Source organism: Salvelinus fontinalis, chromosome 26 (assembly GCF_029448725.1).
Source record: "Salvelinus fontinalis isolate EN_2023a chromosome 26, ASM2944872v1, whole genome shotgun sequence".
Classification (NCBI taxonomy): Eukaryota; Metazoa; Chordata; class Actinopteri; order Salmoniformes; family Salmonidae; genus Salvelinus; species Salvelinus fontinalis.
The window spans coordinates 38,087,353-38,102,444 of record NC_074690.1 but is presented as its reverse complement, the minus strand read 5'-3'; the positions used below and the strand labels follow the sequence as shown (position 1 = coordinate 38,102,444).

Genomic DNA, 15,092 nt, shown 5'->3' with positions numbered 1-15,092 from the left:
GGAAAGTAGAGGAGACGAGTGATGAGAAGAATGAGGGATAGAATTGAGGGCATTTGTGTCTGTTTCAAAGCTGGATGTACATATCTTTACAGGTGTGTCTGCGTGTACGTGTCTGAAAGATCTTTCCAGCTGTTTGCTTTTCCTAAATAGAGAGGGAGGAAGTCCTTCCTGTTATGAATACTCTATGACTAGAGGAGAATAGTGTGTGTGTGTCACCAAACCCCTGACACATTAGCAGCTGCATGGGTTTGGGAAGTGGTACGTTTTGGATGTGGGGTATGCCTTGTGCATGTGTGTGTGTGTGACCGTGCGTGCATCCGTGTATGTGGCTGAGGGGTGACTGATTCGGGAATGGGTACTTGTTAGGGAGTGTTGATTTGTCTTCTCTCTGTTTTCTTCGCTCTTCCTCCTCCTCTTCCTCCCTCTATCTGCCAGGAAGCTCTGTTTTAATGCTGGGAGAGGCATTGTATGGGAAGCTTCCGTGTGTGTATGGGAAGTGCTTGAGAGGCCCTGGGAACATTGACTCTGCTCGTCACTCACCGAGCCACCCTCCCATGTAACCTACTTGGCTCTAAGTTGAAACGGCTCAGCTGGCCAGCAGCACCAATACTGTGAGTTCCCAACCTATTGTTCCCTACTCTTTCTTTCTACTACCTTTTTATTTTACACCAACATCCTACTTATGTGCAGAAATCCTCTGTTCTGGTGTGTGCGTGCGCGCGCGTGTGTGTGTGTGTCCCTCGGGGGGGGTCTGTAAAACAGCTGAAGGTATGGAGCTAAACCAGCTGGTCACCAGTGCTGTCGTTGGAACAGGCTCCATGGTAACCCTGTTAGACCAGAAACACCTGCTCGTCTGTGTGTGTGTTCGGATTCAGTTCATGCCCACATACTGTAAGTGTTGCAGGCCTACAAGAGTCTCTGCTGTAGTAGTGTTCGTATTGGTGTCATAAGACCTGATTACAATACCCCCCAAAAACGTATTTTCACTTCAGTCTTTTTGGAGTCTACATGAGAGTGGGTGCAAAGTGGAGTTCTAAGTACAGGAGGTCTTTAATTAGGCCAATGAGGAGAGGGAGATACAGTGTTGGTGATGAAAGAGAGAGGTGTGGAGAGAGAGAAAAGGGGAAAAAAGAAAAGAGGGGTGATGCTGTGGTAAGATAAGGAGAGAGGGTACAGATTTAGGATCTTAATTTGATCACTGTGTTGATGACAATGTTCTTGCAAAGGAGGAAATGCAAACGTGTCGTGTATTCAAGGTTTAAACATGCTTCTGAAGTTTGTAATTTCCACTTTGAAACGTCAGACTCTATTTGCCCTGGCGTAAAATGCATCAACCCATACAAAACATAAATGATCATCCACATAATATTTCACATTCCTGTTGCTGCAGGAGTATTTTCCTGCTGTAGCAAACTGGCTCAAATTAAGATCCTACTGTATAAGAGTGCGAGAGTGGTAAGGGCGGGTTGACACCTTCGTCAGTGTTGACTGGGTCTGAGATTATGTCTGCACAGGATATGCCTCACCTATAACGAACATCACACCCACTGTCTATACCACAACCCCAAACACACATCTACCTGAACCCTTCACAGGCTGTGGGTAGACTGAGCGCCCAAAATGTGCAATGGCCCCGTGCGCCTGGAGTCTGGACTAGCGCACTGAGAGGCGACACGGTTATAACACACACACACGGTTCATTTGTTGTCAAAGACCCCGTGGGAGAACATGGTACTTAACAGAACAGAGAACAGGAGACACTATCTGATCTGAGAATAACACACACACACACACACACACACACACACACACACACACACACACACACACACACACACACACACACACACACACACACACACACAATAATAATCCTGTCAGATGACGCAAGTCAGAATTGTCTCACACACCCGTGCACTTCTTCATGGTGCCACTCATGCAGGACTGTTCTGATTCAGCTCTGTGTCAAAGGGACAAAGTGGTGCAAACACAAACTCCCTCACTCTCAATTTATCTCACTCACACGCAGCAGCTGTACCCTCATACATACAGACACACTACAGCTGTACCCTCATACATACAGACGCACTACAGCTGTACCCTCATACATACAGACACACTACAGCTGTACCCTCATACATACAGACGCACTACAGCTGTACCCTCATACATACAGACGCACTACAGCTGTACCCTCATACATACAGACGCACTACAGCTGTACCCTCATACATACAGACGCACTACAGCTGTACCCTCATACATACAGACGCACTACAGCTGTACCCTCATACATACAGACGCACTACAGCTGTACCCTCATACATACAGACGCACTACAGCTGTACCCTCATACATACAGACGCACTACAGCTGTACCCTCATACATACAGACGCACTACAGCTGTACCCTCATACATACAGACGCACTACAGCTGTACCCTCATACATACAGACGCACTACAGCTGTACCCTCATACATACAGACGCACTACAGCTGTACCCTCATACATACAGACGCACTACAGCTGTACCCTCATACATACAGACGCACTACAGCTGTACCCTCATACATACAGACGCACTACAGCTGTACCCTCATACATACAGACGCACTACAGCTGTACCCTCATACATACAGACGCACTACAGCTGTACCCTCATACATACAGACGCACTACAGCTGTACCCTCATACATACAGACGCACTACAGCTGTACCCTCATACATACAGACGCACTACAGCTGTACCCTCATACATACAGACGCACTACAGCTGTACCCTCATACATACAGACGCACTACAGCTGTACCCTCATGCATACAGACGCACTACAGCTGTACCCTCATACATACAGACGCACTACAGCTGTACCCTCATGCATACAGACGCACTACAGCTGTACCCTCATGCATACAGACGCACTACAGCTGTACCCTCATGCATACAGACGCACTACAGCTGTACCCTCATACATACAGACGCACTACAGCGGTACCCTCATACATACAGACGCACTACAGCTGTACCCTCATGCATACAGACGCACTACAGCTGTACCCTCATACATACAGACGCACTACAGCGGTACCCTCATACATACAGACGCACTACAGCGGTGTGCTGAGAATGTGTTGATAATGTTTCCCCTCTCCTTTATTGTTTGACTGTCAATAGACAACAACAGCATTATATCATCATGCCATTATCAACAATATTATTCTCACAGATTTGATGTTAGGGGCCTAAACTGTAAACAAAGGCACACACACACACACACACACACACACACACACACACACGCACACACTCAAATATCCTGCGATAGAGCCACTTTCCGCACCTGACACCTCGAAAACAGGAAAAGCATTTCAGCGGGTCACAGATGTGTGTGTGTGTGTGTGTGTGTGTGTGTTGGGGGCGGAGCAAGGGTGGAAGAAGGGTAGACTCAGCTATTTAACCTCACCGGGTACAGAACTTTACTCCATTTGGAGAAGAGAAAGACAGACGTGGCAGGAGAGAACAGAGGGAGAGACAAAAATATAGCTGTCTCCATCATGTCCTACTACGAGGTATGGCTTGTTAACAAAACTTTTCTGGGACTTTATATGGCTGTCAGCATTTGTCTTTTATCATGTTAATCACTAATCAGATTGTAGCATCGGTTCTTAAAATTGTGCACATCGTATTTTTTAAGTGTACTCAATTATCCTTCTCTCTCCCTCTCTCTGTAGCACTTTGTGATACCGGAATCGGATTATGAGTACAATGACACGATTTCCGGTTTTGGTTCTGGCTTGGGCGATTTCGGTGCTGGATTTGAGGAGCCATGTGACCGTGAGCTGCTGAGCCCCAGTGTGCAGCGTATCTTCCTCCCGGTGGTGTACGGTTTCATCTTCACCCTGGGGATCACCGGGAATGGCTTGGTGGTATTTGTACTGGGCTGCCAGCGGAAGGCCCGGCTCAGCCTAACGGACCGCTACCGGCTGCACCTCTCCGCCGCCGACCTGCTCTTCGTGCTGGCGCTGCCGTTCTGGGCTGTGGACGCAGCACTAGGGGACTGGCGCTTTGGAGCAGTCACATGTGTCGGCGTGCACGTCATCTACACGGTGAACCTGTATGGCAGCGTGCTGATCCTGGCCTTCATCAGTCTAGACCGCTACCTGGCCGTGGTCAAAGCCACAGACACCACCACCACACACATCCGGCAGCGGCTAGCTCGCAGGTATGTGTACGCTGGTGCCTGGCTGCCTGCTGGTCTCCTCGCCATCCCCGACATGGTGTTCGCTCGGACCCAGGAGGCAGGGGAAGGGGAGATGGTGTGTGCAAGGCTCTATCCGTCAGAGAACGCCCCACTGTGGGTGTCCCTGTTTCACCTTCAGACGGTGCTGGTGGGGCTGGTGGTGCCGGGCCTGGTGCTACTGGTGTGTTACTGTGTGATCGTGTCCAGGCTGACCCGCGGCCCTCTGGGAGGCCAGAGGCAGAAGAGGAGGGCGGTGCGGACCACTGTGGCTTTGGTTCTCTGTTTCTTCCTCTGCTGGCTGCCGTACGGCATTGGTATCACAGTGGATGCTCTCCTCCGCTTGGAGCTGATCCCGCGGGGCTGTACGTTGGAGTCAGGCCTGGGGTTGTGGTTAGCGGTGTCTGAGCCAATGGCGTACGCCCATTGCTGCTTGAACCCGCTGCTCTACGCCTTCCTGGGTGTGGGTTTCAAGAGTTCTGCTCGCCGCGCCCTCGCACTTACACGCATGTCCAGCCTGAAGATTCTCCCGCGTAGACGAACAGGGGCCACGACGTCCACAACGACGGAGTCAGAGTCATCTAGTCTGCACTCCAGCTAAGATAATAGTCTATAGCCTAATATTGTGTGTGTGTGTGTGTGTGTGTGTGTGTGTGTGTGTGTGTGTGTGTGTGTGTGTGTGTGTGTGTGTGTGTGTGTGTGTGTGTGTGAGAGAGTAATGAGAGTAAGACTGCTGGTCAGTTCTTGAGATTTTTTTGTAAATATGTTTTGCTTTGCCAGCATTCACTGTTGTTATGGTATGTAAATATGTATGCTTTTTTAAAACTTCTAAACATGTTTGTAATAAAATGTAAAAAAAAATAAAAAAAAATAATCTTCACTTGGTTCTCTCATTGAGTGGTGTCACGGTGTGTGTGTGTGTGTGTAAGAGAGAAAGAGAGAGAGATGAGGTGTATCTTCACGCTCTTGAAAGTGAAACTGATAAATTCCCGTGGTACGGTTGGCCAATCAAGCGCACTTAAAACATCCTGCTGTGTGTGTGAGCAGGGGGGGGGTGTGGACATTTATTGTTTCTCCAGATGTTGGTATGGGAACTGTATGCCCCCCACCCACACAGGTAAGGGGATATTTGTGTGTGTCACATCCTGTTATTATCATCATGGCATTGTTGCCCCCCTACCCACACACATACATTCACATTGAAAATGAAATTGGCTGATGTTTCAGACCATAGCCACGGGAAGTAGGGGTGCTGAGGGGGCTACAGCACCCCCTGATAAATCACCCCCAAAAATAATACAGACAAAAGAAAAGTAGAGAAAAAAGTATTTCTCACAAAAATTGGTGCACTAGGCCTATCACTTTGTCACCCCAAAACATCTTCTGGTGGCCATGTTCAGACGTGTGACACTGGACCAGGTGTGACTGATTCACAACAGCAGAGGATTTATTTGCATCTTAACAGACAAATATTCCTGTGTGTGTGTGTGTTTGTAGGGCAGCAGGTCCCAAACTAGGGGTCCCTGATATGAAAATGTGGTTGCCGGAGAATTTCCAAAACATATACAGAATTTCCAAAACATATACAGAATTTCCAAAACATATACAGATTTCCCATATATATATATGGGAAAAGGCCGCACTTGACAGTTGCACTTGAATCATTGCCACGGTGAATGGCTAGGCACGCTACGAAACCACAGACTATTGCAGAGATTTTGATATGACCGCTCACCATTGATATGGTGAAAACAGCGTGTGGGGAGGCAGAGGCTCAGAAACTCACATCAATACCTTTGTCATATAACACTGTGAAACTAAGAAATTATGCTATTGCTAGCAATCAGGAGGAAACTCTGACTGAATGACTCAAAATACCCACCATATACTCTCCAAACAGATGTTAGCTGCGAGGGCCGAGATGCCCATGCATTGACTTTTGCTCGCTACATGTCGGGGGATGCTATTCACAAGGCCATATATTTCTGGCTCAGGGTTGTTCAGTGTGCTGCGAGGCTAAATTGACTAAAAACAGATTCCATGGGATTGAATGTGGGCTTTTGCACAGATGGGGCTCCATCTATCACGGGACGGCAGAGAGGCCTCTGCATTCTAGTTATGAATGTGTCTCCCTCTGCCATATGGACGCATTGTATGATACACCCACTGAGCTAGAATGGATACACCGAGAGCAACTGGCGGCAAAAGAGCTGAACGCAGAACTCGGGAGATATGCAGGAAGTAACTTCGATTGTAAACTACATTGCACAAGCAAAACTATGTGGAGATGTGGAATCAGAGCATGACAATGTTTTATTTCACACCAAAGCTTGGTGGTTTTTGAGGGGGAGTGTTGGAAAGAGCTTTCGAATTGAGAGAGGAACTGTTGTCATTCGCAATGGATGTAAAAAAACAACTTTGTTGAATTTCTGTGTAATGAAAAGAAAATGTGTATCCTTGCCAACGTAACAGACATGTTCGGGAAACTGAATGAACTGAACACAAGCATGCTGGGGAAATGCAATTTATTTTTATTTTTTACAGATGAGTGACTAAATCAGCAGAATCCATTTGACTGTGATCTTGGCTCAGTTGAAATGCCAGTGATGGGTTTGGATTTCTGATCTTTAACTATTATTAATCATTAGTTCTAATAGAGACATGAGGGGTGCAATAGCCGAGGGTTCCCACCAGGAGTTGTCTGTAGGAGGAAGGGTTATGGTGGGTGCAATTAAGCTTGGGAGTAGTTCCTCCATCTTAATCTTTTATTTTTATTGGCCAGTCTGAGACATGTCTTTTTTCTTTGCAACTCTGCCTAAAAAGGCCAGCCTCCCGGAGTCGCCTCGTCACTGTTGACGTTGAGACTGGTGTTTTGCGGGTACTATTTAATTTGAAGCTGCCATTTGAGGACTTGTGAGGCATCTGTTTCTCAAACTAGACACTCTAATGTACTTGTCCTCTTGCTCAGTTGTGCACCAAGGCCTCCCATTCCTCTTTCTATTCTGGTTAGAGCCAGTTTGAGCTGTTCTGTGAAGGGAGTAGTACACAGCGTTGTACGAGATCTTCCGTTTCTTGGCAATTTCTCGCATGGAATAGCCTTAATTTCTCAGAACAAGAATAGACGGATGAGTTTAAGAAGAAGGTACTTCATTTCTAGCCATTTTGAGCCTGGAATTGAACAGACAAATGCTGATGCTCCAGATACTTAACGGAGTCTAAAGAAGGCCAGTTTATTGCTTCTTTAAATCAGAACAACAATTTTCAGCTGTGCTAACATAATAGCAAAAGGGTTTTCTAATGATCAATTAGCCTTTAAAAATGATAAACTTGGATTAGCTATAACAACGTGCCACAGGAGTGGTTTCTGATAATGGGCCTCTGTACGCCTATGTAGATATTCCATTCAAAAATCAGCCGTTTCCAGCTACAATAGTCATTTACAACATTAACAATGTCTACACTGTATTTCTGATCAATTTGTTATTTTAATGGAGAAAAAATGTGCTTTTCTTTCAAAAACAAGGACATTTCTAAGTGACCCCAAACTTTTGAACGGTAGTGTATCAACAACTGTCGTTTTATGTGACACAAAGATATGTGCCTGCTGGGACATACAAGTGTATCTGTAGGCCTACACATAATTTGCACCTACCAACACACACAGATCAGCTCAACAGTATGAGCACCACTAGGCTATTAAAGATTCTTACAGGCTTCATAACTTGAACTAGATTGCTGTCGAATTTGTGACACTATGCAATGAGTGTAAGCAAGGCACAACGTCTCCAAGTGGGAAATATTTTGTGTGTGGGAGAGTTTTACACACACACTATAGCAAAAGAACAGGGAGTGGGCGAAAAAGTAGGCTGTGGTGTTTTATAGTATTCACATCACTTTTACAGTAGCCTATCACTCAACAACTGTGTAATGCAAATGAGTGATTATAGAGTGAATGTTTGCCTACTTCTTTTAGTAGGCTACCCACGGTATTGGTCCTACTACTGCGACATACAAAATGTAGGCCTATCTGAAATACAGCCATATACACAACTGTCATTTTGCACAAACAATGTTGAAGAGAAGCATCGCGAAGACTAGTAGCCTAAGATCCGCTCATTAAGCACACACCGTAACCATCGATTCAGGAGCATGGACAGAAGGTCACCGCCAGTCAACGCGATGAAAGGTTAATGTTAGAGGCCCAATTTCAGCACCACTGGAGGGGATAGCCAGGTGCACTGTGCCAAGCTCACTTTAGAGCACCACCAACTAGGCTACATTGGTAATTATCCCTATACCCATCAAATAATGCAAAGCTGAATATCTATCAATAGCAGTTAAACCTGTAAAAGCAAGCAATGAATCACTGATAAATCAAAAAGATGCATTGAAGTAAATAGCAAAGGCCTAAACTATACATTACATGCAAACAACCAGTAGGCTTACATGAGGGCAAACCAATGAATAAATCATTCTGGCACGGTGGCCAGGGCCAAAAAGGTTGTAGCTTACAATTTAGAAGAGTTGCAGCCTCCTTGACGCAGCCTCATGTGAAGTTTCTGATTCCATTCTCCTTCCTGGCGAAATGTACTTGTCAGGTCCCTCTCAAAATGTCAGCTGGACAAGCTGGGCTTTTCATTGATGTAACAGGCTCTGTGTTCCGAGTCTGTACTCACTGAATACGTTCCCCAGGGTAGATAAATGTTTTGCACATTGCTGTACATTCCACAAAAATGTTCATCATGTTTCAGTGCCAACAGCACAGTGGACAAGCGGCCCGCCGGCGTATCTTTAACACCACTGAGTGGGATCCATCTGTTGTTGCTGACTGTGGTTGCGATTTCACTTTCCAAGAATGTGCGCGCCACAATAAACTCTGCTTCCACTGGTTCAGTTTTGGTTAGATTCAACAGGTTGTCAGGTGCTAGTGGCTGGGTGAACAGAGGTTCAGGTGCTTGTTGTGATGTTACCTTCGTGCTATTGGTGCTACCGTAGGCCCTGGCTCTTCTCGAGCTTGTTGGTCAGCAGGCGGCTGACCGGGGGAATGGAGGAGTGGGCAGGTATTACAATCAAGGGTTGGGCCTGCATGCTGGTCGGAGCTTGGCATCGCTCTCGACATGGTGGTCCTCTAGTTTCTTTGCTTTTCACAGTCCCCAGCCATTTTTGCATATCCATGCTGGTCAAAGTTTAGCCAGCTAGCATTAAGTATTCAGTGTGTTGCTACCAAAACGTAATAAAGCTAGTAGCTATGAGCTATCCTATTATTAGCTGTAGATGTCTGCAAAATTGTGAGAGAAAAAAAACAACATGGGATCCAATCAGCTTCCTAAACAAGGTAATGAAGGTGGTACCTTATGAAATTATATGGCTAGATGACCAATCAGAAGCATTTTATTTTAATGACTCAAGATGATATTACATTACATTCCCCTTCCCCCACCCCTCAGATCATGAGTTAACACCTGTAATATAGCCTCTGTCCTGGTATGCTCTACTGGCAGTCCCGGTAGAGCTACATTGGCAAAACCGGGCAGGGTAATTCATATACCATTGTGTTATGTTTATGGGAAAACAAAACTGTGGGGCATAAATTCTATGTGGGGGGGTCCATGCCTGGCTTTGCCACCCCGTAGAGCCAGCTCTAATTAGACCTACTTCCTGTCAACACTAGAGTGGACGCATTTAATATACACACACCCACACATGCAATGTTGGGAGCTTTACACATGCATGATCCCATATAAATATGTGTACACACACACACCCACCTCTGACATAAGGCAATTGACATAAAATAGATACCAGGTGCCCACTACACACACACACACACTAACGCACATGTATGCATGTGCACACACACTCACCTGAGCAGTAGAGGAAAGGGAGCGTGGTGGGGGGTGACAGTGGCAGATGGGTTATATTGGCGAGGCACTTGACATGGTGAGTTTAATGAGTTTATATGACCCTGTGTACCACAGAGCTCACTCTCTCTCTCCCCTCCCCTCCACACCTGGGTATGTTGTTTGTGTTCTTAAGGGTTTCCTTAACAGCACGTGAATCTCATGATCCCAGACTGCCACTGGATTAGAGAGGATCAAACAGAGGATAGAGAGAGGGAGTAATATGGAGATACAGGAAGGTCAGCAGTAGGAGGGGGGATGGAGGGAGGAAATAATAGGTTGAAGAAGTGAAACATAATCTGCAAAAGTGAGCGGTGAGAGACGGGAGATAAAGGTAGATGTGTGTGTGTGGGGGGGATGCAGGAGGGAATGGGGGAAAGGTAGAAGGGATAGAGAAAGAACAGAGGAGGTTTTCACAGAGGGTAAGATGAAAATAGGAGATGGAGGACTATCCTCTCTCTCAGTAACTGTCAATTAAACTGTTAATATAATGTTTTTATTGAGGTCAGACAGTGAAATATTGTATGTCAGATTCAGACCACTGCCTTCCCAACTAGCACATAACGTTCTGAGAGCAGGAGACAAAGGGCTGTGAGACATGGGTTTGATATGAGACACGTGGGATATATACGGAGGGTACGGGGAAACAGAAGACGAACAGCAGAGGGGCTAATGATCTTGGAGATCGGGAAAGAGACGATAAACCGGGGGAAAGTTTGCGAGGGGCAGATCGCTGGGGTCTGGTGGCGGTCCACTTGTCATAGATAGGAGGTTGTCTTCAGAAGAGCTGACCGGTCTCTCTTCCAGGTATGACAGCGGCGGACAAACATCTGGGCTGACGGTATGCCGACCTCTTGCTCTGGGAAGAGCAGGGGCTGATAACCCAGGGACCACTCAAAGGGTGAGAGATCCATGGCAGAGCAAGGAAGGATGTTGCGGGCATATTCGACCCATACTAGTTGCTGGGTCCAGGTGGTGGGGTTGGCAGAGACCAGGCAGCGAAGAGTCGTCTCCAGGTCTTGGTTGGCTCGCTCTGACTGGCCGTTGGACTGGGGGTTGAACCTGGAGGACAGGCTGACCGACGACCCAATGAGTGTGCAGAACACCTTCCAGAACCGGGACGAGAACTGAGGACCCCGGTCGGAGGCAGAGGTTGGCCAGCTGGAGCTTGCTGGGGAGTCTTGTTCTACCAGGCACGAGGTGGGAAGGATGATCTTGGGTTCTGGGGGTCTAGCCGCGGGGCTATAGCGGCGTGACAGCACATCCAGCTTGACATTCTTGGATCTCGGTCGGTATGAGAGGGAGAAGTTGAACCGGGTGAAAAGCAGGGCCCACCTAGCTTGCCTGGAGTTGAGACGCTTGGCAGTATGGAGATATTCCAGGTTTTTGTGGTCTGTCCACGCAATGAATGGATGTTCCGCCCCCTCCAGCCAGTACATCCACTCCTCTAACGCCATCTTCACCACGAGAAGCTCACGATTCCCCACATCGTAGTTCCTCTCCGTGGTGTTGAGGTGGTAGCAGAAGGCGCAGAGATGTAACTTAAGGTCCAGGGCAGAACGCTGGGTAGCAATGAAACGCTGGGACAGGACAGCCCCCACTCCAACATCCGAAGCATTGGCCTCCACTACGAACCCGCGGGATGGGTCAGGATGAACCAAGATGGGCTCTGTGGTGAAACAGTGTTTCAGATCCCGGGAATGCCTGGTCAGCAGCTGGGGACCATGTATACGGAACCTTGGGAGAGTTGAGTGCAGACGTGGGAAGCCAGGGTGCTGTAACCTTGGATAAAACGACGATAGAAGTTGGCGAATCCCAGGAAATGTTGCAGTTGCACACTCGGCATAGGCTGGGGCCAATCCACCACCGCTCTCACCTTCCCGGGATCCATCTGTACACTCCCTGCAGCACTGATGTAACCCAGGAAGGGAATGGTGGAGCAATGGAATTCGCACTTCTGCTTTCACAAAAAGCCGGTTCTCCAGGAGGCGTTGGAGAACCTGTTGGATGTGGAGCATGTGTTTTTGGACAGAGCGGGAGAAAATTAGGATGTTGTTGAGATAGACTAAGACAAACTGGTTCAATATGTTGCGGAGAACATCATTCACCAGAGCCTGGAACACAGCAGGGGCGTTGGTAAGGTCAAATGGCATGAACAGATACTCATAGTGACCGCTGGCTGTGTTAAAGGCAGTCTTCCACTTGTCCCCTTATCCGCACCAGGTGGTAGGCATTCTGTAGGTCCAGCTTGGAGAAGACAGTGGCCCCCTGGAGTGGCTCGAAGGCCGAGGATATGAGTGGTAGTGGTTTTTCACCGTGATGTTGTTGGGGCCCCGGTAGTCGATGCACTGGCGCAGGGTTTTGTCCTTCTCCACAAAGAAGAACCCACCACCGGCCGGGGAGGCAGAAGGACGGCTGAACCCTGCAGCTAGGAAGTCCTCAATGTAGGTCTCCATAGCCTTGGTTTCCGGACCCGACAGAGAGTACAGTCATCCCTGGGGCGGAGTGGTGCCTGGGAGAAGGTCGATCCTGCAGTCATAGGGTCAGTGAGGCAGAAGCGAAGTGGCCCGGGCCACCTCCCGGAGGTCCTGGTACTCCGCGGGAATGACGGAGAGGGCCGGGGCAACTTCCGAGCACCCAGCACTGACTTCAGGCAATGAGCGTGGCAGAACGAGCTCCAGCCCATGATGACACCAGCAGACCAGTCAATAAGGGGATTATGTCGCTGGAGCCAAGATAATTCCAATACCATGGGAACCTAAGGAGACTTAATTAGCAGGAATTGGATCGTCTTGCTGTGGTTCCCTGATACACGTAGGTGGATGGGGGTGGTATTGTGGGTGACCCGGCCTATAGAGTGCCCGTCCAGCGCTCTAACGTCCATGGAAATGGAGAGGGGCTGAGTGGGGATGCCCAGCTCGGACGCCAGGATAGCGTACAAAAAACTATCATCAGCCCCAGAGTCGATGAGTACCTGGAGAGATTTTGACTGGTTCCCCCACAGCAGGATGGCATGGTAAGGGGAGAGGAAAAGTTATCTGTATGGCCCACCAGAGTACTCACCCCTTCTTGGTAAGCCTGGGTTTTTAATGGGCAGGTAGCAATGAAATGTCCCGTAACTCCACAATATAGGCAGCTCTGGGTGTGGAGTTGGCGTAAGCGCTCAGCTGGAGTCAATTTAGCCCAGGTGCATAGACTCTGAAGGAGGTGAGTAGGCAGCCCTCAATGGAGAATCAATCACCTTCTGAACTTCCTCCACAATCAAGTGCTCTCCCGGATATCAACATAATGATGTACGCTATCCTCGAGTGGTTCGAGGGGAACGAAGAAGGCTGCAGCTCAAATGAGGGAGCACTGGGAGAGAAAATCCCGGCAGGTTCCAGAATCTCCAGCGTAGCGCTCCGAAGGAGGTAAGTGGGGTTCTCGGGACACTGGGGTAGGCTGGGAGATTGCGGGTGTGACCCGCTGCCCCATGGGGAATCCAAGGAATTGATCCAGCAATGTATTGAACGCCTGGTCATGGCATTCTGCCAGGGTATAGAGTCACTCCATAAGACATTGCAGTAACTCCTCGTGTCTTCCAGTGGTGTGTCTCCTTGCAGGGAGACAGCATTGTGACGCTGGTCTAAGTCTGCTGGGTCAGTCAGGGCCAGTTCGTACTATCTGAACAGTTCGTACTATCTGATAAGACCCAGATGCAGACAGCTAGAGTCACAGATATGTATTGACCCAAACATGTGGCAGCCAAGAGACAGGTCAAAGGCAGACACATGTCCGTAATCCAGGGCAGAATCAGTAAGGTACCGAACACCAGGCAGGCTAGGGGTCAGGACAGGCAGAGGTTCGTAAATGGGTCAGAGTCAGGCAGGTACAGAATGACAGGCAGGATCGGATTCAGGGCAGGCAGAATGGTCAGAACCGGGGAAACTAGTAAGCACGCTGGTAAGACCTGACAAGACGAACTGACAACAGACAAACCGAGAACACAGGTATAAATACACTGGGGAAGATGGGTGACACCTGGAAGGGGGTGGAGACAAGCACAAAGACAGGTGAAACAGATCAGGGTGTGACAGTTTTCCTATGATTATTTTGCATACAGCCTTCCCACAAATTTCGGTGAATGGTGCAGGATAGCCACTTTGCTTTGGAACATTCCCTGCACAGATATAGCCCTTGGTTCACTCCAGACCTGACTGCCCTCGACCAGCACAAAAACATCCTGTGGCGAACTGCAATAGCATCGAAGAGCCCCCGTGATATGCAACTGTTCAGGGAAGTCAGGAACCAATACACGCAGTCAGTCAGGAAAGCAAAGGCCAGCTTTTTCAAGCAGAAATTTGCATCCTGTAGCTCTAACTCCAAAAAGTTCTGGGATACTGTAAAGTCCATGGAAAACAAGAGCACCTCCTCCCAGCTGCCCACTGCACTGAGGCTAGATAACACGGTCACCACTGATAAGTCCGTGATAATCGAAAACTTCAACAAACATTTCTCAATGGCTGGCCATGCCTTCCACCTGGCGACTCCAACCTTGGCCAACAGCCCCGCCCCCCCCGCTGCTACTCGCCCAAGCCTCCCCAGCTTCTCCTTTACCCATATCCAGATAGCAGATGTTTTGAAAGAGCTGGAAAACCTGGACCCATACAAATCAGCTGGGCTTGACAATCTAGACCCCCTATTTCTGAAACTGTCCGCCGCCATTGTCGCACCCCCTATTACCAGCCTGTTCAACCTCTCCTTCGTATCATCTGAGATCCCCAAGGATTGGAAAGCTGCCGCTGTCATCTCCCTCTTCAAAGGGGGAGACACCCTGGACCCAAACTGTTACAGACCTATATCCATCCTGCCCTGCCTAGCTAAGGTCTTCGAAAGCCAAGTCAACAAACAGATCACTGACCATCTCGAATCCCACCGTACCTTCTCCGCTGTGCAATCCGGTTTCCGAGCC

General features: G+C 48.3%; 1 protein-coding gene across 1 annotated transcript; it reads left to right on the top strand.

The window, feature by feature from the left end:
- Positions 1-3,463: 3,463 nt before the first annotated feature.
- LOC129824548 (C-X-C chemokine receptor type 4-like) lies at positions 3,464-5,041 on the top strand. The gene is made up of 2 exons (XM_055884235.1): positions 3,464-3,573; positions 3,736-5,041. Exons 1-2 carry the CDS (start codon positions 3,559-3,561, stop codon positions 4,840-4,842), a joined length of 1,122 nt encoding a protein of 373 aa, XP_055740210.1. The 5' UTR covers positions 3,464-3,558; the 3' UTR covers positions 4,843-5,041.
- Positions 5,042-15,092: the final 10,051 nt, after the last annotated feature.